The sequence below is a fragment of the Cnephaeus nilssonii genome, assembly GCF_951640355.1.
Source record: "Cnephaeus nilssonii genome assembly, chromosome: 12".
NCBI lineage: Eukaryota > Metazoa > Chordata > Mammalia > Chiroptera > Vespertilionidae > Cnephaeus > Cnephaeus nilssonii.
In genome coordinates this window covers 38,421,082-38,448,625 of record NC_137083.1, presented here as the reverse complement: position 1 = coordinate 38,448,625, position 27,544 = coordinate 38,421,082, and the positions used below count along the sequence as shown (strand labels likewise).

The 27,544-nt window shown below is 40.3% G+C and overlaps 1 protein-coding gene across 1 annotated transcript in view; it reads left to right on the top strand.

The window, feature by feature from the left end:
- CCDC146 (coiled-coil domain containing 146) overlaps positions 1-27,544 on the top strand; it is a gene marked incomplete at its 3' end in the record, with an annotated part of 112,368 nt that overhangs the window by 80,139 nt on the left and 4,685 nt on the right. The window contains exons 5-17 of the mRNA XM_079786412.1: positions 359-416; positions 2,169-2,345; positions 4,031-4,104; positions 5,928-6,155; positions 6,805-6,991; positions 11,968-12,060; positions 12,655-12,825; positions 15,304-15,392; positions 15,486-15,650; positions 17,492-17,716; positions 19,601-19,829; positions 23,517-23,645; positions 25,711-25,848. Coding sequence (XP_079642538.1) covers positions 359-416; positions 2,169-2,345; positions 4,031-4,104; positions 5,928-6,155; positions 6,805-6,991; positions 11,968-12,060; positions 12,655-12,825; positions 15,304-15,392; positions 15,486-15,650; positions 17,492-17,716; positions 19,601-19,829; positions 23,517-23,645; positions 25,711-25,848 — 1,963 coding nt within the window. The remainder of the gene's footprint in view (positions 1-358; positions 417-2,168; positions 2,346-4,030; positions 4,105-5,927; positions 6,156-6,804; positions 6,992-11,967; positions 12,061-12,654; positions 12,826-15,303; positions 15,393-15,485; positions 15,651-17,491; positions 17,717-19,600; positions 19,830-23,516; positions 23,646-25,710; positions 25,849-27,544) is intronic.

The window sequence follows — 27,544 nt, the reverse complement described above, 5'->3', positions numbered from 1 at the left end:
ACCAGTATAAGCTGATGCAGTAATCCAGAAAGACATTAGTTTATTGCAAATAATATCAGAAGAAATGGCCCAGAGCATGCCTGGAAGGAGCCAGGGTCTAGGGAGGGGGTCATGTTCCCAAGTACCTACACGGGATGAGGTAACTGCCCCAAGAGGTGTTTGTACAGTGTTGTAGGAGGTCTTGAGGGAAGCACCTACATGGGCCTGTGGGACTCACTGAAGCCATCATAAAGAATGAGCACGGGGCCTGGCAAACAAGCACTGGGAGTACACTGGGAGAAGGGAAGAAAAAGTTATTACTGCAGCAATAGCTAACTCCTTTGTACTTTGTCAAACCTCCTTTTTAATTTTTTTGCAGCTTACTTGAAGAAAAAGCCCTCATCATCAAGGAATTTGAGAAGATCCCTAAGCCAGGAGTAAGTTTTATATAGATGGTCTAGAGTTTGTTAAAATAGCTGGATTCAAACATCATTTTTTATAAATATTAATGTATTGCCACAACCATACGCAAACATTGGAAAGATCCAAAAGTCTTAACCATGGGCGATACCGAAAGGAATATCTGTATAACTTCTGGAGTAAACATAGGTGGTGCCTATGACAGGCTTTAGCTGTATAGCGCCTAATTTAGGCTGTGTGTTGTTAGACAATATTTGCTTTGTTTCTAGAAGAAGAGAAAAGGATTCTGTGGCTGGCATTTTAAAACATTATTTTTGCTATAGCTATTACCCTTATAGTTTCCCAAACAGCTTATTACAAGAAATCTTTATCAAGAAGATGTATCACTTATCTATTCCTGCATAACAAAACAACCCAGAACTTAATGGCTTAAAACAATGAATAAGTCACATGGCCAAGTCACATGGCCAAGTCTAAAATCAAGGGGTAGAGACATAGGCCCTACCTCTTAATGACAAAGATTTGCAGAATAGGAGGATTATGTCTCTAATTTTTGAAATCTATCATACAGTGTAAATAGACAGATCATCACACTTTGTAATGCTTTCACCCTTTGAGTGGTTATATTTCAAAAGCATGTTGTTGGTGTTTTAATTCCAAGGCACAAAAACCTGTTTAGCATACAGCAAAATACAATTTTATATATATATTAATATATATTATATACAGGGTGTCCCCAAAATGTATACACACTTCAACAGCTGATAGCTTAATTTTGAAAATGAAATATAAACACTGCCTTTATAATTATTCAAAGTGTGTGTATACATTTTTTGGAACACTCTATATGTATATATTCAATTGGGAAACAAAGATTTATTATGAGTCTGGAGTGGAGGGTATTTGAGGAGAATGTGCATGAAATGGGAGAAGTAATATCAATAAGAAAGTGGGAGATTAGGAGTGCAAGAGTGTTCGAAATTCCAAATACTAGTACATACTCCCGAATCTCATGTGGGACACAGGTTAACCAGAAGCCAGATATTCAAAGATTATTTGCATCTAATTTTGTCAAAACACAAAGCTACTAAAAAATAGCCTGGAAGTTTTCACTAATACTTTTTGGTATAAGATAAAAATTAACGCAGAAAAAAGGAAACATTTGAAATACAGGAGGCCCTGGACAGTGTGTCTCAGTGGATAGAGTGTTGGCCCGTGCATCAAAGGGTAGAGGGTTCAATTCCTGGTCAAGGGCACCTACGTGGGTTACAGGTTCAATACCCGCCCCCATCAGGTCATAAGGAGAATCTGGGGGTGTGGGAGGCAACCATTCAATGTGCCTCTCTCACATCAATGTTTCTCCCTCTCTAAATATGTATGTGTGTATGTGTGTGTGTGTATCCCTCCCTTCTTTACCTCCCTTCCTCCCTTCCACTCTCTCTCTTAAAAAAAAAAAAAAAGGAAAAAAAAAGAAAGAATATACTCAGGTGAGGATTAACAAAAAATAAATAAATGAAATATAAGAGGATAGAAAGAGCAGTAGTAAAAAAAAGTATAAATCTAATGTAAAATGTTTAGTACATTCAGTACAATTGTCATGTCTTTATTGAAAATGTCAGAAATCATAAATTGTATTTAACTTGGTAAGAAATCATTCATGAAGCTCAAAACAAATATAATCAAAATGGCGAGTAAAATTATTTTTAATTTAAGTAGACAAATGTTTGCTCAGACTCTAAATAACCTAATAATTTTCATGACTTTTAAAGGAAATGGAGAAGAAGATGAGAATACTGAGAGAAAGCACTGAAGAATTACGTAAAGAAGTAATGCAGAAGAAATTAGAAATTAAAAATTTACGGGAAGATTTAACATTTAAGCAGAAGCAAATGCTAAAGGAGCAGAAGGAACTAGAAGAATTGTTGGAATGTCAGGTCACCCTAAAGGTGTGCTACTTACTGTTCATAAATATTCAGACATTGTGCCTGTGTGGACATAAAAATGCATGGATGTCAAGTTTGACTGCATAGTTTTGACAAAGAGGTGTATCATCGCACAAAAACATTCAGCATTGTGAGTAAGCCAATCAAACTAAAGCTGGAATCTAGGAATTCACAAAAGTCTGTAGTGTCTGATAGGATCATTGTAATTTGGAGTCCCAACCCAGGAATGGGCTTCTCTAGACTGCCAAGCATTTTTTGATACTAGAATTGTCACAAACACAATCTCTCCCTTGAACAGGAACCAAATTTTCTAACCTCTTATGTATATTTTTATCACCTAATTCTTGTCTGGTTCCACTCTACTTCCCTCTTATCATGCAACTGATGAGGGGCCTGTATTTATGTTTTAAGAGATCACTGACATTCATTTTATTTTGAAAAACGTGTAATAACTCTCAAAACAATTTAAGTAACCTAGAATTATTTTTAAAATAACATCTGACACTCTTTGCTTAGTGTGATACACTTTGACCTCTTTTTGCTTATGAGTCTTATGAGCCAAGATGTACCCAGCTGCTATCTGGAACTTAGGAACTCAGCAGAGATGGATTTATGAGGAACTCAATGAAGCTAAAGCTTCAGGCCCCTCACTTGCATGAGTCTCTTCCAAAGCCCTGTACCTAATTCAGCGTTTGTAATTTTCTACTCTTTTTCTAAAAGAGCACACTCCCTCCCCCAAAAAAAGAATTGTACAAGTTTCAGCCTCACAAAACTTGGATCTGCCCCAGGACTGAGCAAGATCCCAGGGAGAAATGCACACACTGCAGTGATGTGTTCATCCTCTATGCACGTGTTACCTCAGGCCCCAAAGCCCGCTGTGATCCTCAGGCAAGAGGGGCTCTTCCATCACCCATGCCATGTACATAAGATTCTTGAGGCTAAAACTGAACGTTCCATGAACTCTCGGAGCATTGTGGAAAGTGGTGTTAGACAAACTTAGCTTCTGACCTTTGCCTTGACGTTTCCTAGCTGTGCGACTTTGGGACATTTTTTACCTTCTCTGAGCATGAGTCTCAGGAAGGTTCCTAGAAAGAGAGCTTAAGACAAGCATTCGTGGAGGGAGGGCTCTAAGGAGAATCTGATAAGGGCGTGAGGGAAGCAGGATAGAGCTGGGGAAGAAACTGGGCCACAAGGTGGTTTCAGGAGAACCTTAGTATCAACCTGATCCCATGGGGAACTCTTGACCATGAATTGCACCGCAGAGTTTGTTCCAGCCAAAGGCAGAGGGCAAAGGGCTGTTATATCACCACATCAGTTAGTCATTTCACAGCCTGCTCTCCCCTTCTCTGCGTCCCCTGTTCCCCAACAAATCAGCTCAGCTCAGTTTTGGAGAAGAGAACAAACATGAACTGTTAGCAGCTAACTCCCGCAACCTCTGATGGATGGGTGTCCTCCTAAAGGGAATCTGGGCTGAGCACCCACCATATTTCTTAGACTCAGTTATCTTCTCTTTAAAAGGATAACAGCCATAACTACAGTGTAAGCTTACTGTGAGTATTAAATAGAATAATTAAAGCACCCTGCATAGTACAGAACAGATAGTGAAAGTTCTACATGTTGTAGTTCTTTTCTCTCCTATTTAATTTGCTTACCTGACATAATTTAATATGGTTCCATTTCTTTACTAGGATGAAGTGGTCCACCACCAAGCCGTTCCTGTACAAATTGGAAAAGAAATAGAAAAAACAACACGCAAAAAAGTGTATGATTTAATATTTTTATTTTTAACTAGAAGCCCTCTGCCTGGCCTGCAGGGATCAGGCCTAAACCGGCTCCACGATATCCCTCAAGGGATCCTGGATTGTGAGAGGGCGGTTCTCAGGTGACACACCCCAGAACTGGGCTCCCTCCTCTCCAGTTCCAGGTGCGTCACCCAAGAACCACAGCTGCCAAGTCACCACAGCTCGGCAGCTCCTGTGTTGAGCGCCTGCCCCCTCGTGGTCAGTGAGTGTCATAGCTATTGGTTGGACCGTCTGCTCCCTGGTGGTCATTGCGAATCATAGCTACCGGCCGGTCGGCTGGTCGGTTCATCACTTAGGCTTTTATATATATACTAGAGGCCCGTTGCAGGAAGATTCCTGCAAGAATAGGGCTTCCTGTGGCCATCTCCGCCGCCCTGCCTGCTTCCCTCCCTTCTCCACCGCCCCACTTGCTTCTCCACAGCTTCGCTCCCTTCTGTAGTGCTTGGCTTCCTTCTACGCTGTCTTCAGTCTTTGCTCTGTGCCTGAATATGCAAATTACCCACCATCTTGGTTGGGTTAATTTGCATACTCACTCCTGATTGGCTGGTGGGCGTGGCTTGTGGGCATAGCAGAGGTATGGTCAATTTGCATGTTTCTCTTTTATTAGTGTAGATAGATCTCTCCCAGCCTACTCTCCCCCAAATTATATGTGCACATTAAAACAGAAATATTAACCATTGAAAACATCAAATTACTGTTATAATCTTAGAATATTTGCATTTGTTCCTGTCTAGGTTGTGTACTAGTATATTAAGCTCATTAAAAGAAAGTAGTACAGCATAATACTATCATTCATAACATTCTTTTATGTCTTAATTTGGGGACAATAGTCTCTTTCCAACTTATAAATCATATCTTTATGGATATCTCCAATTAACTTTAAAGAGCTGTTCAAGGGATAAATTATTTAAACTGTGTAGAATTTCATGGTTCAGAAGTATGTCAGCCAGCCAGAAACCTAAAGCCCAAACAATAGGAACTATTTGCCACCAATTCACCTATGTAACACCCCACCACCACCCCACCCACCCACATACAACATTCAGGATTGGTTCAGAGGCAGAAGTCACTGAGGAAATGTTCAAGGTTTAGAGCCATGGTAGGCAAACCGGCTCACAAACCACGTGCGGCTCTTTGGCCCCTTGAGTGTGGCTCTTCCACAAATACCACGGCTTGGGCGAGGCTATTTTGAAGACGTGGCGTTAGAAGAAGTTTAAGTTGAAAAAATTTGGCTCTCAAAAGAAATTTCAATCGTCGTACTGTTGATATTTGGCTCTGTTGACTAATAAGTTTGCCGACCACTAGTTTAGAGGAACTAAAAAGATAAAGATAAGTGAAGACACAAAAATTCTGGAGAAATAATATGATTACTCTGGTGACTGATCTCGAAACAAGAGAAAAAAGTAGGCTCTAGTAATGGTTCTCAAAGCCAAGCCCTCCAGCACCAAAGTTGAGAAATTCACGTTAGTTCTGGGAGGCTGGGCAGGATGAGGGTAGAACCCCAGGATCTGGGGAGAAAGTGGGTAGGCTGGACAAATCCCTGCCCTCAGTGGCACTCGTGGAGATACCCTCTGAGTCCCACTCATCTATGGTCTTCACCCCACTTCTGAGATCACTGAATTTATGAGCAGCTCTTCTGTTTCCTGGTGAGGAATTAAAAATAGGTAAAGGCAGCCTGGGATCAAAATAAAGCAAATGTGTGAGTATGTATGTATGTCCACGTGTATACCATATGTATGTGTCTGTAGGTATACATGTATATGTATGTATGTATCCCTCACAGAGAAATGGAAAAGAAAAAGATTATCTTGGAACAGGAACTCAAAGAACTAAATGACTCCCTAAAGAAAGTTGAAACCAAAATTAATGCTGTAATTGAAGAGAAGGAGGATGTAATAAAGGAAGTTGAAGGCAAACGAGCCTTACTTGAAATCAAAGAACGAGAATATAACCAATTGGTCAAGCTATTGGAATTAACCAGAGAGAATGAAGCAACTTCACTATCTGAAAGGTTAGTTATATGTCATCTAAATTTTTCTTCAATTTATGTATGAGGGTTCAAAACATAATCTCAAACAAATGTGTTTCTTACAGAACTTTTCAATAAACATTTTATAGAATATTAAATCAAATTTTACCATTAATAAAACATATATTATTAAATAAAGCATTTTAGAAGTATTTTTTCCATAATTTACTCATTGTCTTCAATTTCCTGTGACCAAATCTTAAGGACACAATCTATTGTATTTCATAAGTTTCTGAAGTGTGCCTCTGGAAAACCCTATCACTGGAGAGTGCTATAGTTGAGAGATTTTTTTATTTATTTATTTTTTTATCACATGAGTGGTATTTCTGAGGCAATTATGACTTTTTCCTAATGGGAGCAATTTAGTGATGTGATTTCCAGAGAGTATTACTTCTCATTTTAAGTAAAATTGCCGGGAAATAGTCTGCCAACCTACTATTCCATATGGGGTTTTTATAAGACTGTGGTGTTAAATGATACCAGCTTGCAAACAAAGTTGCTTTGGGCATTATTTACAACTTGATTCTAACATGAGAATAGTTCTGTATGTACACACTGATCATGCTGTCTTTAAAACCACCAAGGGCAGCTGATGACTAACCACTTTCATTTGTCTCTTTACCTGGAACAGAGGGATCTTGGATCTCAATTTGCGAAACTGTATCATCGACAAACAGAGCTACCACGATGAATTTTCTCGGAAGCAAAGAGAGAAAGAACGAGATGTTCGCAATCTGAAAAAAATGGAGCTACTCTTGAAAGTGTCCTGGGATGCCCTCACTCAAACCCAAGCCCTGCATCAGAGGCTGCTAATAGAGGTGGGTGCTGTACACCGCTGTTTGACTTTCAAGCTCAGTGCTGTCTTTTTTTTTAAGTAAAAAATGTTGTGAGAAGTTGTATTTGGTATCATTAGGAAATGGAAAAGAACAGAGAAAAGATCATGTTAAAATGCATCAAACTGATGATAGAGCCTCTAGTCCTATAATGTTTTTCAGTCTCTATTTGCTATCCCAAGTTCAGAGAAAAGTCTTGTTTGAATCTGGCGTCAGCCTGACCAGGGGAAGCAGTTGGGCCATCCAGTCATTACAGGGTAGGACCAAGATTACTACACTCATCCTTGACTTATTAGAGTTCAGTATAAACTAATAATTTTCCTATGTCCCAAACAATGCTAGAAACTTGGAAGACTTTAACTCTCCTACCTTTGCAATTCTTATGCCTTCAAAGATATATTTTAATCCAATTTTTCAAGTTATTCTTGTTGGAAGCATTGGTTTTCTATAAGCTTCTCTGTTTTAGCCCAAACCCTACCCTGTGGCACTCCATCTTAGTCAGAGTGAAATTTACAGTAAACAGCAGGTATAATACTTGTTTCAAGTATTGATGGAAACCTAACTATGATCAGCAGGAGGCTCCTAAAACCAGCACGTGTTGCTTGTATTGATAAAACAGTAATAGGATAACAATTGTATTAGAACACTTCTAACTATTAAGTTCACAAAATAGCACTCATAGGCTATAAAACTAACAGAAATTAAAATGTATTAAAATCCTCTTTCCTCATTGATTTTAAGAAAAATGTAATTTTACTATCTCTACCATCACCTGGTTTAGTCATCCAACAAGAAGAAATTAGCTGGGCCAGTGTTGCTCAGTGGTTGAGTGTCAACCTATGAACCTGAAGGTCTCGGTTTGATTCCCTGTCAGGGCACATGCCCATGTTGCAGCTCAATCCCCAGTGGGAGGGGTGGGGCTCAGGGAGGGTGTGCCGTGCAGGAGGCAGCCGATTAATCATTGTCTCTAATCATTGATGTTTCTATTCTCTTTCCCTCTCCCTTCCTCTCTGAAATCAATAAAAATATTTTTAATGTTTTTAAAATAAGAAGAAATGAATACAAAATTCCAGCAATAAGAAATGAACAAAAGATTGAAGCTGAAGACTTTAAGTGCTCGAGTTTTGCCTGTTGACCAGATAACTAGAACTATCTGCATTATCTATGCAGCATGAGGTTTTTATTATTTTTATCTAAAGACATCTCTTCTTGGAAATGACAAATGTGTTGTTTTTTTTAAAGCCTGGTTTTTCTCAATACACCTTTAAAGTTTTTAAAATTGTTTCCTATCTGGTCAACTTGAGATTTTTAAGAACCTCATTTTTAATTTGTAATAAAAGATTACAAGTTGATTTTTTTAAAGTCAACAAACTGTAAGCACCTGTTAATAAAGGTCTTAAATAATTGTGTTTGGAGAGAGAGAGAGAGAGAGAGAGAGAGAGAGAGAGAGAGAGAGAGAGAGAGATATCAGTGTTTTTGTCCTAGAAAAGTTTCAGTGAGAGACCAACTGCCTCTGCCTTGTGACTTATAATTGTCCCAGCCACAGTCCTCCAGTGGGTTGGAAGTACTTGAAAATAGGAGTGGGTCAGGCCAGTTACTCCCATCCTGAAAGAACATTTCAGACTTGCAAACAATCCAAAAAGGAAAGAGATAAAAGGTAAGTGTGAAGGGCTCCGGCTATTTTTCAGAATTTGTTTTCCCTTAGAGACAGCTCTTTGATTCTCCCATGGCCTTTGATCGTAGAGACTGTCCCAGAAATTCAAGCCACAAACCTCATGAACATTTGAAATGTTTTAGAAAAATATCAAAGCCTTAAAGAAACTGAAGTTCACTGATATCAAGTAACTGGGATGTTTACAGCAGCAGAATAATGTCTAATTTCTTCACTTTTATAAAAGTTACTGATATTTGTTCGTGCATTGAAAATGTCTGGAAGAATAGACTCCAAACTATGAATAGTGACTCCTGAGGAGTAGAATTTGAAGTAGAGGTGGGAAGCAGAGATGTTTAATTTCTTACTCTACGTATTTTTTAATGGTTATAATAAACACTTTTTTTTCTAAGTATGAAATGTTACTCCATAAAAACAAAGAATTGAAATAAATAAGCTTACCAAACCTGCTGATACATGCAATTTGGAGCTCGGATGTAATACTACATATCTCATCACTCCAGTATGATAACATAGCTGGAACATAACTAGAATCTATTAGGTTTGCAATTTGGCTGCAAGGAGTAATAGAAACTCAATTACAGTGGCTTACCTACATGGAGGGTGGTTTTATTCACACAATAAACATATTGGATAATCAGAGGTAGGCACAGCAGGTAATTTCATATTCCAGGATCCTCTTAGCTTCTTCGTGTGTCACCCTTAACATGTACATGTTTTCTCCAAGATCACAAGATGGCCATTTCACCTTCAGGCATAAGATCATCCTGAAGTGGGGTAGGGCAGAGAGCAAAAGGCGTATGGTGGCTGAGTTTCCCAGGAGCCCCGTCCAGCAGGCTTTCACTTGCACTTCATTGGCCTGTGCTGGCTCATTGGTCACCCTCGGCTGCATAGGAGTCCGAGGATGCCTGGATACAATGCAGCACTGAACAAAACAGAGGTTCCGTTAGCAAGGTCAAAGTGGAGGGTGGATATTGTTGTCTGGGCAACCAGCAGGCTCTGCTGTCAATGGCTTACCTTGTTACCTCTTCCACAAAGCACAGACACTTAATTCCTGCCTGAAACCGGGGGGTTGTGTTTATGGAGAATTGAGAAAGGGGTCCGGGAAGCAGCTAGCCCAGGTTCAAAAATGAATATATTTTATTGAAGCATTATTTGTCATTCAAAACATTGGAAATAGCTAAATGTCTGAAACCCAAAATTAGGAAAATTAGTTGACAGCCTTTAGTTGGCAAGGAGTAGCTGGTGAGTGTGCTCTCATCATATTGTCAATAGAAGCCTTCTAAGCATCCCTGGTTCCAGTTATCGTGCAAGTACAGATTTGCCCACACTTGGGAGCAAAGCATTTGGAGCAGCCCACTCTTGGGCACCTGTGGCGGAGAATCAGGCGGGCACCAGGATGCCTGCTGGGCTTCCTCTGTCCCAGAAGAATTAACTCCACTTCCCAGCAGGAGAAATCAAACTCTTCCCTGCTGATTTCTTCACCTCTGCATGGAATCCTCCCTGATTATTCAAGTCCATGCTGGGCTGTCCCTTTTGACCTGCTATAGCTATTAGCTGACAAAACTACAAATTCTGTCTATTGTTATATGGACTTCTCAAGACTATGTCTTATTTCCCTAAGTCTAGTGTGTGCTTCTCAACAGCTAGCTGTCCATGATAGGAGAGGCCCTGGAAGGCAGGACATCCTTGGGTATCTGAGGGTAGAGAAGGTGCTACTGGTGATGCACAGGTTCATGGATGTTGAGGCCTCTAAAGATACCATTTAGCTAGTTTAAGGAGTAGCATGAACCTCAGAAAGATCCTGTTAGATGACCTTTAAATCACTAAACAGTATGATCTTCCCTTCTTGGGACAAGTTTTAGCCAATATCCTACCTTGGTGCCTAGAATTATGTGCTTTCCCAGTAGAAGATAAACCACATCAGATTGGAGTCATGTGCTTTTAGTATAAAGGTCCAACCCTAAATCTGCCCTAAGTCAAGAATGCTGTCAGCCCCCCACGCTGGCCCTTCCTGTATCCTTGGTAGGCATGTCCCAGCAGCTGCCTTGTGTCTTATTCCTCTCTTCTCTGTTCTCCATCATAAAGAATCTGGCAAGTTCATTCCCAATAAGGCAGCAAAGACTGATGGAATGAGATGTTGCCTTCTCCTCAAAGTACTGTCACAAGGGACACAAGCACAAGCTAATACAATAGAAAGGTAATAGGGGAAATTCTGGAATAAAGAAGAAAGGTTAAGAGGCTTTTCTTTTGTGTAAGAACTTTCCAGCTGCTCATCAAACCATCACATAAAAGTAGCCAACTACTCTCACTGTGCAATAGGCCTTCCTTCCCCTGGCTGCCAGCACCAGTTTTCCGCTGGCACCTGGGACCCAGGCCTTCACTCTGGCCACTGCCTTTCATCTTCACTCCAGCCTGAGTCTTTGCTCCAGCCGGAGCCATCAGTGTTTGCTCCCGCCAGAGCCTTCAGTCTTCTCCGCTCCAGCCAGAGTGCCACTCCTGTAGCTCCCTCTGCCCCCACAACCTCCCCCTCATAGTAGGCATCCCGCCCTGCCCAGCCGCTCTGTGCCTACATATGCAAATTAACCCGCCATCTTTGTTGGGTTAATTTGCATAGTCACTCTTGATTGGCTGGCGGGTATCGCAGAGGCATGGTCAATTTGCATATTCCTCTTTTATTAGTGTAGATAGCTCCATTTTTCTTTAATCTATAGGATTTAAATTCACACTTTATAAGTATAATAAATATCATTAGAATATACATGTTTCTGAAGTGCTGAGTGATGAGTTAGAGAGGCGGTAACATACAATATTACAATCATGGGTTCTTAGTCTAACTGCCTGGGTTTGAACCTATACCATTGAGGCAAGTTACCTAAATGTCTTCATTCCTCATTCTCCTAATCTGTATGATTGGAGATAATAATATTACCTACCTCATGGAGTTATTGTGTGGATTAAATAAGACCACACATATAAACATTTAGAACTTTCCCTGACACATAGTTAATGCTTTATAAATGTTATCAGCTATTATTATTAAGACATTTTATTTCCAAATGAGTGAGAAATAGTATATTTGCAACTAGGGAATTATAGATTTTTTTTTGTAGGTCTTTATATTTCAGTTTTCAATGACTTCATGAAGAATATTCAGCAAAATCAGTGTTCCTATATGACTCAGAATCATCATTTCCCCACCATTTTCAAAAGGTACGTGATTGGCTCACTACATGACCTTAAATATTTCTTTCTTGTATAAATGTCTGTTTTAAATTTTGACTTCCAGATTGAAGCTATCCCTAAAGATGATTCTACTGCTGAGAGGAGGAGAGAACTCCACAAAGAAGTTGAAGTAGCTAAAAGGAATTTGGCCCAACAGGTTCATATCATCTCTCATTTAAGCTTCTATCTAAAAATGGTTAAGATGAAGTTGGGTTTTTAACACTGCTCCATGAAACCTCATTAATAAGAGAGTCAGTAAAGAGAGTATGATCCTACTTAACCTGGGTCCACTCCAACCCTACATTGCGGGGGAGGAGGGGGGGAAGGGGAGAAGATGTACTTGAAGCAGCAAAAATTATACAAATTCATATTTTAAAATAGAAGCTATTTATTATATTAAAGCAATCAATAAATGCTTTATTTCACCAATGTTTAATTTAAATTTTTCAAATTTTATTTAGTCAAGCCACTGCCAAAGTATTTTTAAACATGCTTTTATGTCTCTTCTTTTTCTTAAATTTACTTTAAAATACAGTTTGAATAAGAAAAAGTTCTGTTCTGTTAAATATGTTTATTATATTTTCTCATTCTTTTATAAGATAAAAAATATTTGGAGCTAAGGCAGTAGAATTACTTTGTTTTATGTTTTAATAAAAGAAATTCTACATAGGAGTTTAAAAATAGTCTAAGATAATGGCCTTAGTGTGTTCTTTCAAAGAAATAAATCATGATATCTTGTGTTCTTCAAAAGAAAATCCTATCAGAAGCTGAGTCTAAGTTAGTAGAACAGCAACTTGCAGAAGAAAACAAGCTTTTAAAGGATCAAGAAAACATTCAAGAGCTGGTATTCAGCCTTATCCGTATGACTCAAATCAAAATTGATGAGAAAGAGCAAAAATCCAAGGATTTCCGGAAAGTTCAGGTAACTGCATTTTTGTAACCATCCGTAAATCACTACAAGAGTTCAGGTTAGCTTTGTTTGAACACAGTGTTCATTAGAAAGCTGTAATTGTTAAGTCTCCAAATTCCAGTGATGATACAGCTTCCCAAAGTAATAGTCCCAGTATCCAATTAGCTGTAGTCAACAATCTATAGAAAGAGCCAGATCAACCAAAGGAGCAGAGGATTTGAACAGATGAAAAATCAGTAAGAATAACATGGTGGACATGGCTGACAGCTGCACAGGCCACAGATATCTCACAGCCAACTGTGCTTTGCCTGGGAATGATAGCATGAGACCGTCCTCCCTCTCAAGTTCATCAAGCCATCATCATGTAAACCCTTAGTCACTGCTTCACCCAGTGCCACTTGGTGACATTCCCGGGCTCCCAGCAAATTACACGAGCTGACCCAGTGCAACATCCCCAAACCAAAACAACAATAAAACCAACGGCGAAAACAACCCTCCTGTCATGCCGGCTAAACTCTAATATTAGAACCACTTATTCCACTTGAGGATTATGTCCAGAGGTTCCCTGTTAAAAAAATAAAGATGATATGACATATCACTAAACTGGAAAACCTGAATTTACCATGTGGCCCAGATGTTGGCCATTTCTAAGTGCAACCTTTGTTCTAATTCTGAGTGAGTATTTGCACAGAGTAGCCTTTCTTCTTATTCCCAAGAAAGAACTCACATCAAAGCATAGTGAGCAATGAGGTTAAATAAAGATTTTGCAAAGAAGACTGAGGAAAAGATCACCCCACAATCCACAGCAAACTCTTCAGATTCCCCTTTAACTGTTTATGTTTTCCACCTTAGAACATTTGAGAAACCGCAGGAAGTTTAGCTTGGTTGGCGCAGTAGAGTTCATAGGCTAGCTGGATTTCACAGGATAAAGAAAGGACAGGCAGCAGCAGGGGAGGAACGGGGGAAAGAAGGCAGCTTGAGAGAACAGGGTGGCTGAGGGAGGACGAGCAGGAGCAAAACAAGGAAAGGAGAGAGCAGGGGGATACTTGTTGCAAGGGACACTGACCTGTTTTACGAATTAGATAAATTAAATTAATCTAATTTTTTAAATTAATCTCAAAAATTGAGCCCAACCGGTGTGACTCAGTGGTTGAGCATCAACCCGTGAAACAGGAGGTCACGGTTCAATTCCTGGTCAGGGCACGTGCCTGGGTTTCAGGCTCTATCCCCAGTGGAGGGCATGTGGGAGGCAGCAGATCAATGATTCTCTCTGAACATTAATATCTCTCTCTCTCTCTCTCTCTCTCTAGCTTCCTCTCTGAAAGCAATAAAAAGATATTTTAAAAAACTGATACATATTCTATCTATGTATCAAACCAAACTTCATTATTAAATGAGCTCATTCTTATAAAAGCACACAGTTCTTTCTCTTAAAATAGGGAAATCAAGAAAGGGAAGATATTGTTTCCTTTAAGTATTCTTAGAATTGGGAATTGGTCTGTTAAACATTAGCCTTAATAAACTATAGTTTTCATAAGACAACAGTCAATTTCATCATTTTATTTTGTGTCATCTACATCCCCCAAAAAGATAAAGGGTGAAGGAGAAAAACAATGTTGCTATTATCCCCAAGATGGAGTTGATGATACTAAATTTTTATATTTGTATAATTCTTCACACATAGTGTTACTTAAATAATATTAGTCTCTTCCTGAATCCTATTCTCACTGAGAACAACATAAAATTGCTACATGTCAATCTTGGCTCTGATGTCTAATTTTTCTTTAACCACTCATGCCAAATGGGTTTTGCTTTCACAGTCCTCAAATGAAGACCAACAGAAACTAATTCCTCAGGTTTCTATCAGCAAATACTTCATCTTTACATATGTTTCTTACACTAGACGAAGGATCCAGTATCTTTATATTTGAAGAACCTAACTAGTGTATTCAGACTTGGTATATTTTCAGGATTTTAGAACTGTAAAGTACTGACTTAAAATATTTATGCGTAATTTGTAACATCTCCTTATGGTGCTTTATTGTGTAGGAAAACACACTCAATGTACAAGTGGAATAGTGCTTTAAAATCATGGCTTGTCTCTCACAAAATACCACAGAGGATTCAATAAGTAACATTTATCAAAGCTTACTACAAATCCCCTTCTCTCATCTATGTTCCACAAACTCCTCACTCACCTAGCCCACTCGTTGGCTCCCTCAAACGTTCCCCACATTTTTCCTCAAACTCATCCTGTACAGGCTCTTCCTTTTCCGCCTCTCTATTCTTTTGCTTCCTTGATTAACCCTCTGTCCTAGCTAGTGTGATTTAGTTCAGCTGATTAGGCAATTTTCAGATCTCACCGAATCAGCACAAAGGATTTTTCATAATGCATAGGGATGAGATGGGGTGAGGCTGGAAATATTCATATGTTGTTGGTGGAGGGCTTTATGATTATTACTATTTCACACATAACTTTTTATATTTCAGCAAAAATATATCAACATTATGAAGGAGATCAAAGCAAAGGATATTGAAATCAGGATACACAAGAAGAAAACACGTGAAATTCAACGGAGGTAAAAGAATTACATAATGATTTATCTAGTTAGGTGGGGGGGAGGGGGAACATCCTAATTTCACAAGTTTCAAAAACACTGGTATTTTCACAGGCTCAAAGAGTTTGCTCAATTATATGACACTATTCGAAATGAAAGAAACAAATTTATTAACTTACTTCACAAAGCTCACCAGCAAGTAACTGAAATAAAAGAAAGGCATAAAATGTCATTAAATGAACTGGAAATTTTAAGAAATAGTGCAGTTTCTCAAGAAAGGTAAGTGTTATAATAACTCTTATCCTTTCAAACTTTTCTGATTTACTAACCTCTAAAATACTCTGGAGATAATAAAATAGTATTTTACGAAGCTAGAAAAGCCCTTACTCAAACACCTTGCTTTACAGATGATAATCAAAACATCTGAATGTGATTCCTTATGCTTCTACTGCTTGAGAGCCATCTATTTTTTAAGTGAATGAAAAACTATAGTATATAACTATGCTTACTATGTTTATTTTCATTTATCCAATTAGGAAAAAAGCACCAATTTGATCATTTGCATTTAAAATTAAAAGACAATCAAATGTTTATTAACCAGCATTCCCGCTTGTAGATTTGAAGCTCTAATGTGCTTGTAAGAGGTAGTATAGTGGTTAAAAGAGGTGGCTTTCTAGATTCAAATCCCAGCCATGATACTTACTAGCTGTGTGACCTTGGGCAAAATACCTTACCTCGCTGGGCTCACTTTTTTTACCCATTAAAAATATATATATCCTTATTTCATAGGACTTTTTATTATTAAACTAGATGCCCAGTGCATGAAATTCGTGCACTGGGGAGGTGTCCCTCAGCCCAGCCTGCACCCTCTCCAATCTGGGAACCCTCAGGAGATGTTCAGGAACCCTCGCGAGATTGGGCCTAAACTGGCAGTAGGACATTCCTCTCACAATCCGGGATCACTGGCTCCTAACCACTCACCTCCCTGCCTGCCTGATTGCCCCTAACTGATTCTGTCTGCCAGCCTGATCGCCCCCTAACTGCTCCCCTGCTGGCCTGATTGACACCTAATTGCTCTCCTGCCAGCCTGATCGCCCCCAACTGCCCTCCCCTGCCAGCCTGATTGCCCACAACTGCCCTCCTCTGCTGTGATCTGCCTCCTCTGCTGGGACCTACCTCCTCCATGCGAGGCAGCAGAGACGCTGGGACCAGCCTCCTCCATGACGCTCAGAGCCGAGGGACCCTCAGGCCTCAATGCACGGAGCAGCTGCTGGGCCCCGCCTCCACTGTGTGCACGGTGGCCATCTTGTGGCAGCCATCTTGTGAGGACATTGCACGTGAGGGCTTGAGGACCACCTAGGCTTTTATTAGTATAGAGGAGTTAAACCATGTAAAAATACTAAAAAATGCCTGCCAAATGGTGTTTTATAAAATGTATTACTTACCATGTGCAAGATGTGTTTGACTCTTTCACTTATGTTTAGTCCCTGATCTACTGAGTCTATATAACCTGAAATTTTTCTGATGACCATTATTGTCCAGTTTGCTTTTATGAAGATATTACAAAATGGGCCCTTGTGTGTGGATAGTGGATGGGGTAGGGGTGGAGGAAGTGAGGGATTTGTATGAAAAGGAAAATTTCATCTAATTTCCTGATCAGGTACTAATCCTACATAAAGATAATATCTCATTTATAGGAGCCATGCATTCGTCCAGCATTTATTGTGATGCTTTATTGAGTCAGAGACCACCTTAGGTCCAATGGACATTATCAGATAGAACCCTCTCTGCCCTTAGAGAGCACAGTCTTCTGGGGACAGCAGAGCAGCAAATAAATTACTGTAGTCTCTTGCTTTGATGAAGTGTGGGGAGGGTATAGGAGAGTCTTGGTGCACAAAATAAAGCTGTCCTAATCCAGATGGAGGGGGGATCTGAGATCTGAAAAGAATACAGAAATTCCTGAAGAGTATCGTTTGATGAATATCATTATTACTATTGTCATTGCAAGGGATGTATTAAATCAAGAGTTATTTTGATACAGTTGGTGTTTTGAGGTTTTCATTATTTTTAAAGAAACTTAAGAAAATTATAATCTTATCTATTTCCCATTATTTTTAAAGAAAGCTACAAAATTCCATGCTGAAACATGCCAACAATGTTACCATCAGAGAAAGCATGCAAAACGATGTATGCAAAATTATAGTAAAACTTCAAGAAATGAAAGAGAAGAAGGAAGTCCATTTAAATAACATTGACAGACTTGCCCATATGATCACAATGATTGAAGAGGAGATGGTGAAGCTTCGCAAAAAATATGAAAGAGCTATTCAGTCTCGAAATGAAAGGTAAAAATCAGGAACCTACTGTGAGAACAAAGCACCCAGAGATTCTATTTAGAAATGTTTCCCCTTTTTCTATCTACACGTGACAGTGGGTAGTGAGGGACATTTGATATTCAGGTTTTATTAGTTTTGGAGGGGAGGGGTAGCTGCATGTTTTACCTGAAAATAAGAAACTCTGACCCTGGCTGGGTAGCTAAGTTGGTTAGAACATCTGACACTTGAGGTTGCAGGTTCGATCCTGGTCAGGGCACATACAAGAATCAACCAATGTGCAGGAGGCAGCTGGTCGATGTTTCTCTCTCATCGATGTTTCTAGCTCTCTATCCCTCTCCCTTCCTCTCTATAAAAAATCAATAAAATATATTTTTTTAAAAAGAATCAACCAATGAATGCATAAGTAAGTGGAACAACAAAATTGTTGTGTCTCTGTCTCTCTGTCTCTCTCTCTCAAATCAATAAATAAAAATTTAAAGAAGAAAGGAAAGAAGGAAGGAAGGAAGGAAGGTAGGAAGGGAACAAAGAAAGAATCAGTCCTTGTAAGAGAAACAAGTGACAGTTGAGTTTGGGGAGATGCTTACTTGAAGATAAAAGTCCTTTCCCAGATTACCTTTCAGGATGCCTCTGATACCATCAAATTATTACAGACAATGGACATAAGTCTTTGGATCATGTATCCACTTTTGTGACAGGCCTGTTCATATTATGATATTTATTCAGCCTTCCTCCCAGTTCGTTTTCTCAGCAAGTAAGTAAGAACTAGGAGTAGCATCGTTTCTTCCAGGCCACAATTATATCATTACTCAAGTACTACTTTAGCAGTTTTCCCAAGTTTCTTGTGCTTTGAGAAATCTGGCATGTGAGATTGTAGAGCCTTATAGTACTTGCAGCTGGTATCAGAGTGTTTATCATCAACCCTTGGTTGTGCTCTGTGTAAGTGCAGGACCCTGACAATACAAAAAGATGGTCAAACATTGCTCCTACTTTCTATTTTAAAGAGGACTGAGATCATGCGAAGAACCAACAATTGTCAAATGAGACAAAATATAGAGCTAAGATTAGTCAAATACAACTACATAAACACATGTTTTGAGGAGAAGAGAGAGAGAGAAGCAATTAAAGATAAACTCTGGGGCAATGGATATGCAGTGTGTGGGAAGAACTTCAGGGTAGTGAGGCATACCATTTTTCCAAGGGTTGGCAGGTGTGTTCTCTGGGGGATGGGGGAACCTTCTTATTTGACTCCTGGCACAAACCAAGGCATTTAGGCAGTGTACTCGCAGGCCCTGGTCAGATCCGTGGGGCTGGAATTAGGAATTTCTTACTCTGTTTCTTCCCCATAGTCTCCTCACAAGGAGGGGTCTTTCCCTGGCATTTTATAAATGACGGAATTTGCCTGTTCATTAGGAAATCTGCATCAGAAATAGTCAGCTTTAAAAGGACCTAATGGGCTTGGCACGTTACATAGAACAGAATCCCTGCAGAAATACATTCCCTGGCCCTCTGCCTGGGTGCATCTGGCCAGAACTTGGTTGGCAAGCCTGGTCCAAGGAAAGGATCTGCAGAAAATCAGACTGTGGGGTCACTTTGTTCATGCATGGGGAATGACATTCTTTCCCACCCCAGGAAACCTTGGGGACTTGCAGAGATACTGTGCCAGCCCACCACATGGTCAGCTCAGAGTCAGGAGGCTAAACAACCATCCCTTTCCAATCTCCCAAAATTCAAAGTGTAGAGTTTAACTAGAAAGCCACTGGTAAATATCTTTTGTCTCCTAGAATTACGCAATGTTGAGGTGCCTTCTGCACCCAAATCCAGAGGAAACCACAATAGCTGGTAAAACTGTGGCCTCAACATCCTCTTACCCTCTGCCTCTCCATTTGACCCTAGTGGCGTTCAGCTGATAGAGCGGGAAGAAGAAGTGTGCATCTTTTATGAAAAAATAAATATCCAAGAGAAGATGAAACTAAATGCAGAAATTGAAATACATGTCTTGGATGAAAAAATCCGATTCCTGAAACTGAAGATTGCTGAGAAGCAAAGGCAGATTTATGTGACCCAGAAATTGCTGCCGGTCAAGAGGTCCCTGGATGCCGATGTCGCAGTGCTCCAGATTCAGGTGGGAACGCGCTCATGAGACGCTGCCTGGGACCATCTGCTTTCCCCCTCTCCATTATTGGTCTGTAGGTTGTATGTTCTTACATGCACACCAAGCCATGCTACTCCTGGAACCTGTGAGAACCCATGAGTCATGTGGCTTGGTTGAAAATGCCGTGGAACACGGCTGCAGGGCCGAGCTCCAGCGGTCTTTTCCCCATGAAGCTTCTTCTGCCTTTCTGGGAACACACACCCTCCCAAATCTCGACTCTAGCTCAGCTTTCTCACAGCTCAAAACTTACATAATTTCACTTCCACCGGCATAATTACGTTTTTGACGCTTGCCGGAAAGATCTAGCTCTCTTATTTTTAGTACCCTTGCCCTCTGGAGCTGAGATTGCTGTTCGTTATTAATTGGCAAGCACATATAACTCGACTCCTTGTGAACCACTGCAGTTTCCCTGTAATTTAGTAACCTGGCCTCTGACATGGCCTTTTAAAAAGTGTAATAAAGCCCACAAAATTAAACATGAAGTAGCACTAGAAAGAAAGGAAAGAAAGCTGCTTTCTTCACATGTAATAATTGCAATTTTTAATGAAAATATAAGAAAAAATTAAACTAAAAAAAAACTGTGGCTTGAACTTTTTTCCATCGACTCAGTGTAGGAACAAATTTTAACCTATAACAAGTTTTCTAAAATGTCAGGTGGCTTTTAGATTTTTTTTCCCAATTATAAAATTAAGACACGTTAATCAAGTTTTGAAAAAAAATACAAAGTTTTTAAAGAAGAAAATAAAATTTTATTCCCAAGATATAACTACTATTAAAATTATCAAAACTCTGGAAGAGATCCTTCTAGTCTTTTTCTAGGTGTACAAGTAAAAAGTTTTTATTAGCTTGTGTTGTAAACACAGTTTGGGGTCCTGCTTTTTAATTTAACCACATCAAGGGGATTCACAGATCCCCTCATCACATAGTGCCTGGTCCACCCCTTCACCATCCAGCATCTTCAGCCTGCATCTACACAGGACCATTCATGCAAGGCCTTTGTCTGTGAACTGACTTTCTTGAAGATTTGGGGCAACAGTGTGAGAGGTCACGGTACAGAAATGCAAAGAATTTCAAGTTAAGTATCAGGCAGCCATGCCCTTCCAAGCTCCATAGGGCCACTCTAAGACTGGGAGCAGTCCCCGCCTGCATTACCCCAGGTAGCACCCTACTCTAGCTCCATTCCACTGGCTTGTCTTCCTATCTTTCATCCCCCATCTGCCCTCCACAGCCTCACCATACCAGGTTGTCCCCCAGGCACTTCATACTTGTCTCACTCCATTTTACAGAATCATTTGGCTCTCTCTAGCTCTTTCCCAAAATATAGTTTCAGGGCCATCTTTGCCCATATTAAACTGTCAAGATGCCCAGCAGAACAAAGGAACTAAATTCAAAGCAATGAAAAAAAAATACCACCTGAAAGCACTCATTTATGGAAAATAAAGAACATTATAACCTGATGAACAAAAAGATAGATACAGAGGCAGTAAAGCACCAAACAGACTGTCAAATTACAGCAGGAAGGCTGGAGAGTGTTGGGGAGGGGGGGAAAGAGATCAACCAAAGGACTTGTATGCATGCATATAAGCACAACCAATGGACACAAGACACTGGGGGCGTGGGATGAGGACATGCGGCAGGGGGTAGGGGAGGCTGGGGGAAGGTCAATGGGGGGAAAAAAAAGGAGATATATGTGCTACTATATGTAATACTTTAAACAATAAAATAAAATTTAAAAAATAAACACAAAAGAAAGCAGTAAAATAAATAAATAAATAAATAAATAAATAAATAAATAAATAAATAAATAAATTCAATAAGGCCCACAACAGAAAAATTCACTCTCCATTATGTAAGCATTTTAACTCTATTCATTGTAAATCAATAATTCTATTCAGTGGATAAAATGAGTTGTTCTTCAAACATATATACTTGGCATTTCATTATATGAAATCACTTATCCAGTATGAACTATGAATTCAGATTACCCAAGAGGGAATATTATGCATTGAGTGATAGTATGCCCTGCCTAATGGGATCCTTTACCATTCTGGCTGCGGGTGAATTGAGACATATGGATTTGTGTTATATCTGCTACCTGTTCTACCAGAGTTAGTTCTAACAAGCGTAAGAACAGTTAAATAGAAAGTTTCCCATTAGTCTCCACACTTCACTTAATCATTTAATTGTCTACCCAGCACTAACTATGTGGGCCCTTTGAAGGACTGTGTGTGAAATTTTGAGCTTCAGGCAAGCCATTTTGTACCCTGCCTGGCAGTGCCGGATCCCTGCCATAGCCTGTTATTTGATAAAGCTTCTGCGTTTTTGTTTTTCAAAGTCTTCCCATTTTTGGAATTCTCTTAAGGTTTGCGTTTTTTCAGCTGTTTGGAATAGTTTTTAATCATTCAACAGTTTAATCCAAGGATAATCATGAGTCATATATTCCTGGATGTTGCAATTAGAGGTCCTTTTTAGGGATCTTGGAAATCACATGAACTACTGTAGGATACAGGAACACCATTTTATATAGAAAAAGTAAACCATTTTTCCTCAATGGCCCATGGGGAAATAAGATCCATCGAGGCACCACTGGATAAGCAAGCACCATATTTTGCTTCCTATTTAATTTCCTAATTAAGAGAAGGAAATGTTGTGCTGAGCAAATGCTTAATGACATATGGGTGTATACTTTAAAATTCCATATTGATGGCAATTAAGAAGTGTGGAAAGAGAGGGGGGAAAAAAGAAAAAATCAAATTATTTATGTCCCCAGTTAAAATTATTTTTGTCAGGAGCATAAATTAAAAATTTTAAATTCTATCATCTTGGACACATAAAGTTTCTTAAATATATTATCTCATTTACTAGATCAACACTATTAGATTAAGCCTTATCTTCCAATTTGACATTTGAAGAAACTGGCTTAGAGAAGATAAATGGTTTCCTTGAAATTATGCAGGTTTTCAGTAGAAAAGCTAAAAACGCTGACTCTTGGTTTTCATCATGTTCCACATCTCCCTATAAAACAAAAACTCAGGGTGGCTGCCACTTCTACTTGGAGTGGCCATATTTCTTCCTCTACCTCCAAAGTCTCATTAATTCAACAAATATAGTTGATATATAAGATATTATATTGGGTATTTAGCAAAAAAAAAAATATAAATAGTTCAGTCTATTTCTCATAGACTGTACATTGTACTGACCTAGTAATGAAGAACTTTATTCTCCTGTGGGACGCCACTAAGCCTATTGCCAGCAAAGGGTTTTAAACTGGAGTCTATTATGTCCCATACCTTGTATGTTGTCTACCTTGGCCTCTGTAACAACCGTCAGTAAAGATGGCAAGTCTGAGCTCTGCAACCACACAACATCCCATGAAATGGAAAGTAACAAAGGACTGGCTGTAAAATCAGCCTTTTCTTTGATGACTCAGAAGTCACTGCCTTCTCTGTAGGGTCAATTACAGACATCCTCCTCATGGCACCAAAGTGAGCAGAAGCATTGCTTAACCTCAAGTTCCAGCTGATTGGGTGTTAAGAATTGTCTTCCACCTTTGTCTGTGTCAGTCCTTCTCAAAGATGCTAAAAACCCTTGGCTATGTGATTTTAAGATTTACGAGCAGGAGAGTTAGTTTTAAAGTTAATGTTTCTTTTTTAATAGTTTTCACAGTGTACAGACAGAATAAAAGACCTGGAGAAAGAGTTTGTAAATCCTGAGGGTAAGAACAGAATCCGCTTCCTTCCAGGGAAAGATATGACTACAGAAGAAATGATCAAAAAATTGGATTCGGTAAATATTCTTTCTTTCTTATTTTTTATTTTTATTTATTTATTAAATTTATTGTGGTGACATTGGCTAATAAAATAATATATGGCCTGGCCAGTGTTGCTCAGTGGTTGAGCATTGACCCATGAACAAAAAGGTCACCAGTTCAATTCCCAGTCAGGGCACATTCCCAGGGTTGCAGGTTCATTCCCCAATAGGGGACATACAGTAGGCAGCTGATGGATGATGTTTCTCATCAATGCTTCTATCTCTCTATCCCTCTCCCTTCTCTCTCTAAAAATCAATTTTAAAAACATATTTAAAAGAAAGAAAAAAAATTAATTAGGTTTCAGGAATATAATTCTATAATGCATCATCTATATGTTGTATTGCGTGTTCGCCATCCCAAGTCAAGTCCCCTTCCATTACTATGTATCTCCCAGCTGCTTCTGATCTGAAGGGAAATGCTTGTAGTTTTTGCCCATTAAGTATAATGTTGGCTGTAGGTTTGTCCTATATGGCCTTTGTCAGTTGAGGTATGTTTCCTCTATTACCACTTTGCTGAGAGTTTTTATCATAAATGGGTCCGGATTTTACCAAATGCTTTTTCTCCATTTATTATATAACTATGTGTTTTTTATCCCTCATTTTGTTGATGTGGTGTATCACGTTTATAGATTTGCGGTAATGTACCAACCCTGGAATAAATCCCACTTGATCATGGTGTATGATCTTTTTAATGTCTTGCTGAATCTATTGCACAACTATTTTGTTGAGAATTTTAGCATCTATGTTCATCAGGGATATTGGCCTGTAATTTTCTTTCTTTGTAGTGTCTTTATCTAGTTTTGGGATTAGGCTAATGCAGGAGGGAGACCAGAGAGTGGGGCTATTGCATTCCACCAGGCTGATGCCATGAGGAGGGGAGTGCTCCACCCAAGAAAGATGGCCTCTACAGTGTGGGCGACTCAGCTCAGGAGCCCTGAGGGTTGTCCCTTAAGCTCTCTCCCCAGAGCTACAAACTCCAGTTTCTCTTCACATGACTCTAGTCCACTCCACCTTCCCTCCACTGGAGCCCAGGGTGAGTGGCTATGAACGAGATTTTGTATGTTGGCCCTTTAAGGGAGTTTGTGGATTTCTAGGAGACTCCTGTCTTTCCCTAGTGGTCAGAATCCCTGATGATTTTCATTTTCACAGCCAGATTTTATGTGAGTGCCTCTTCCCACCTCTGTGCTCTGGGCTGGGGAGCCTGGTATGGGGTTGAGACCCCACACTTCTCAGGGGAACCCCGACAGCTGAGATAACCCTCCAGTATCTCAGCTGCTGCCCATGGGAGTGGGGCCAGCCCTTTTCCTGTCTTTGCCCTTCCTACCAGCCTCAATGTGACTTCTTCTGTAAATCCTTGGTTATGAGACTTCTCTTATGTCTTCAGTTGGTTATTCAAGTTGATCATTCTATAATTTAGTTTATAATATCAATTTGGTCCTGGGAGAAAGTGAGTGTACCTTCCACCTACTCCACCGCCATCTTGGATCCCCAAATATTATTTCTTAGAATAGCATCTATTTGCCCGTTGTTGTTCAGTGTCACAGATATCTGTACTAGTTTTCAGGTTATGGGGATAGATTTATCCTTCGTTATTCTAGCCACTAATATAGTAGACCTTGATTGTAATCTAGTAACAAAACCTAAACTTGACTTTAAACATTGCCAAAAGAAGTAAAAATTGAGTGGTTTCAAGATGCCCACCTTTGTATCATAGTCCCCCCCAAAAAATTTTTTGGCATCTTGAAGGGATTAACATGCCTTCCTAATGGGAGTATATCAGAGGAAGGGCAATGGAAGGTAGATTGAGGTGAGAGGACCATTCTCTGCCATGTTGAGGAAGAATTTTCAGAGCTATCTGCAGGAGTGGGGGGTGGCAGGGGAAGCCATGCCTTAGCCCAGCTCTAAAGACTTTCTAAAGGAATCTTAGCAACTACAAAAACAATGTGTCTTCGCTAAGGGAGGGGGAGCGGGCGGGGGGGGGAGAAGTTTTTACTTGTATGACCTTTCTCCCCCTTTCAATTGCAATTGTTTTTTACTGTAGCTGGAACTACAACTGGCCAAGAAGGAGGAGCAGTTACTGGAAAAGGATTTCATCTATGAACAGGTCTCCCGGCTCACGGACAGGATCTGTAGCAAAACTGAGGCCAGCAAGGAGGACACACTGCTCTTGGCCAAGAAGGTCTGTCCAAGACCCTGCCTTTTCTCTTCTGCCCTTACTGCTTTATTGCGGTTCATTTCCCACCAAATGCTTTGCTTACTGAGCAGAGCGCTGGAGAGATTAGGCTTTATGACAGAGAAGCAGAATGGATATAGAATTTAAAATGTAAATAGGATGCTTAGATAATAGTTCAAAGTAAGTTCGCATCTTGTTCCTTGAATGAAGTCACTTTAAAGTGGGAAAACCTAAGCTTTTAAATGGCAGTATACAAGTTTCACTTAACTGGGCACTTACTCAAATATGACAATCATTAACTTTATACTAGAGTCCTGGTGCACGAAATTTGTGCATGGGGGGGTGTCCCTCAGCCCAGCCTGCACCCTCTCCAATCTGGGACCCCTCGAGGGATGTCCGACTGCCTGTTTAGGCCCAATTGGATGTCCGACTGCCCGTTTAGGCTTGATCCTGGTAGGATCGGGCCTAAATGGGCAGTCAGACATCCCTCTCACAATCCAGGACTGCTGGCTCCCAACTGCTCGCCTGCCTGCCTTCCTGATTGCCCCTAACCACTTCTGCCTGCCAGCCTGATCACCCCCTAAGTGCTCCCCTGCCAGCCTGTTTGCCCCTAACTGCCTTCCGCTGTAGGCCTGGTCACCCCCAACTTCCCTCCTCTGCCGGCCTGGTCACCCCTAACTGCCCTCCCCTGCAGGCTTGATCACCCCCAACTGCCCTCCCTTGCAGGCCTGGTCCCTCCCAAATGCCCTCCCCTGCTGGCCATCTTGTGGTGGCCATCTTGTGTCCACATGGGGGCAGCCATCTTGTGTGTTGGAGTGATGGTCAATTTGCATATTACTCTTTTATTAGATAGGATTCCATGTGCCAAGTTAAATCCTTTTGAGCTCCTTGTGAATGGAAGGCTTCACTTAAACAACAGTCTGACTGCATGGGAACTCAGCCAGAACCCAGAAATGGAAGGGAACCATTGAAGACAACAGTCACACAAACATGGGCCTATTATACCATGGGGTGGAGTCGCCACTGGGCCCCACTAGTGAGGAGAGGCCAGTGACACAGAGCTTCCTGATTTCACAAACATAAAATACTGTAACAGGACCGCGATTCAACACCATAGGGTCCGACTGGGACTGCTAGAAGGTACCTGGAAAGGAGCAGACAGCAGGAGGGGTTGGTGATTGTGTCTCAGAGGGGCCTTGCACCGCAGCCTGGCCTCCAGGGCCCCGTGGAGCATCCCACTGTGGCTGCTCAGGGAGTTTAGTTAGCCAGCAATACTGAGCTACTACGAGCTCCCGTCATGCGAGGCCTGGGGGCAGGAGCAGAGAGGAAGGGGCACACCGTTCACAGTGTCGAGTTTGGGGAGGCAGACGGGAAAACAGATCATGGTAACATCCACACCTGACTGTGGGCTCCACAGGGCAATGACTGTTCCTCCTTCTTCCTAGTTTCCCCAAATGCCTCGGGTGCACTAAACTCTAGGACAACGTTTATTTAAAAAGTAAACAGTCAGTCCTGTTCTAAACACATTTCTGGCCCACCAACTCAAGCAGAAATTATTGTAAATCTCAAGCCTCCTGTGCCATTTATCTGGCTTTCACACTTTGTTCTGATGACTTACACAGGTGGATGGTCATCGCAGCTCGTGCAATTCACAACTTTACCTCATAAAATAAGAATGTTAAGCCCTAGCCTGTTTGGCTCA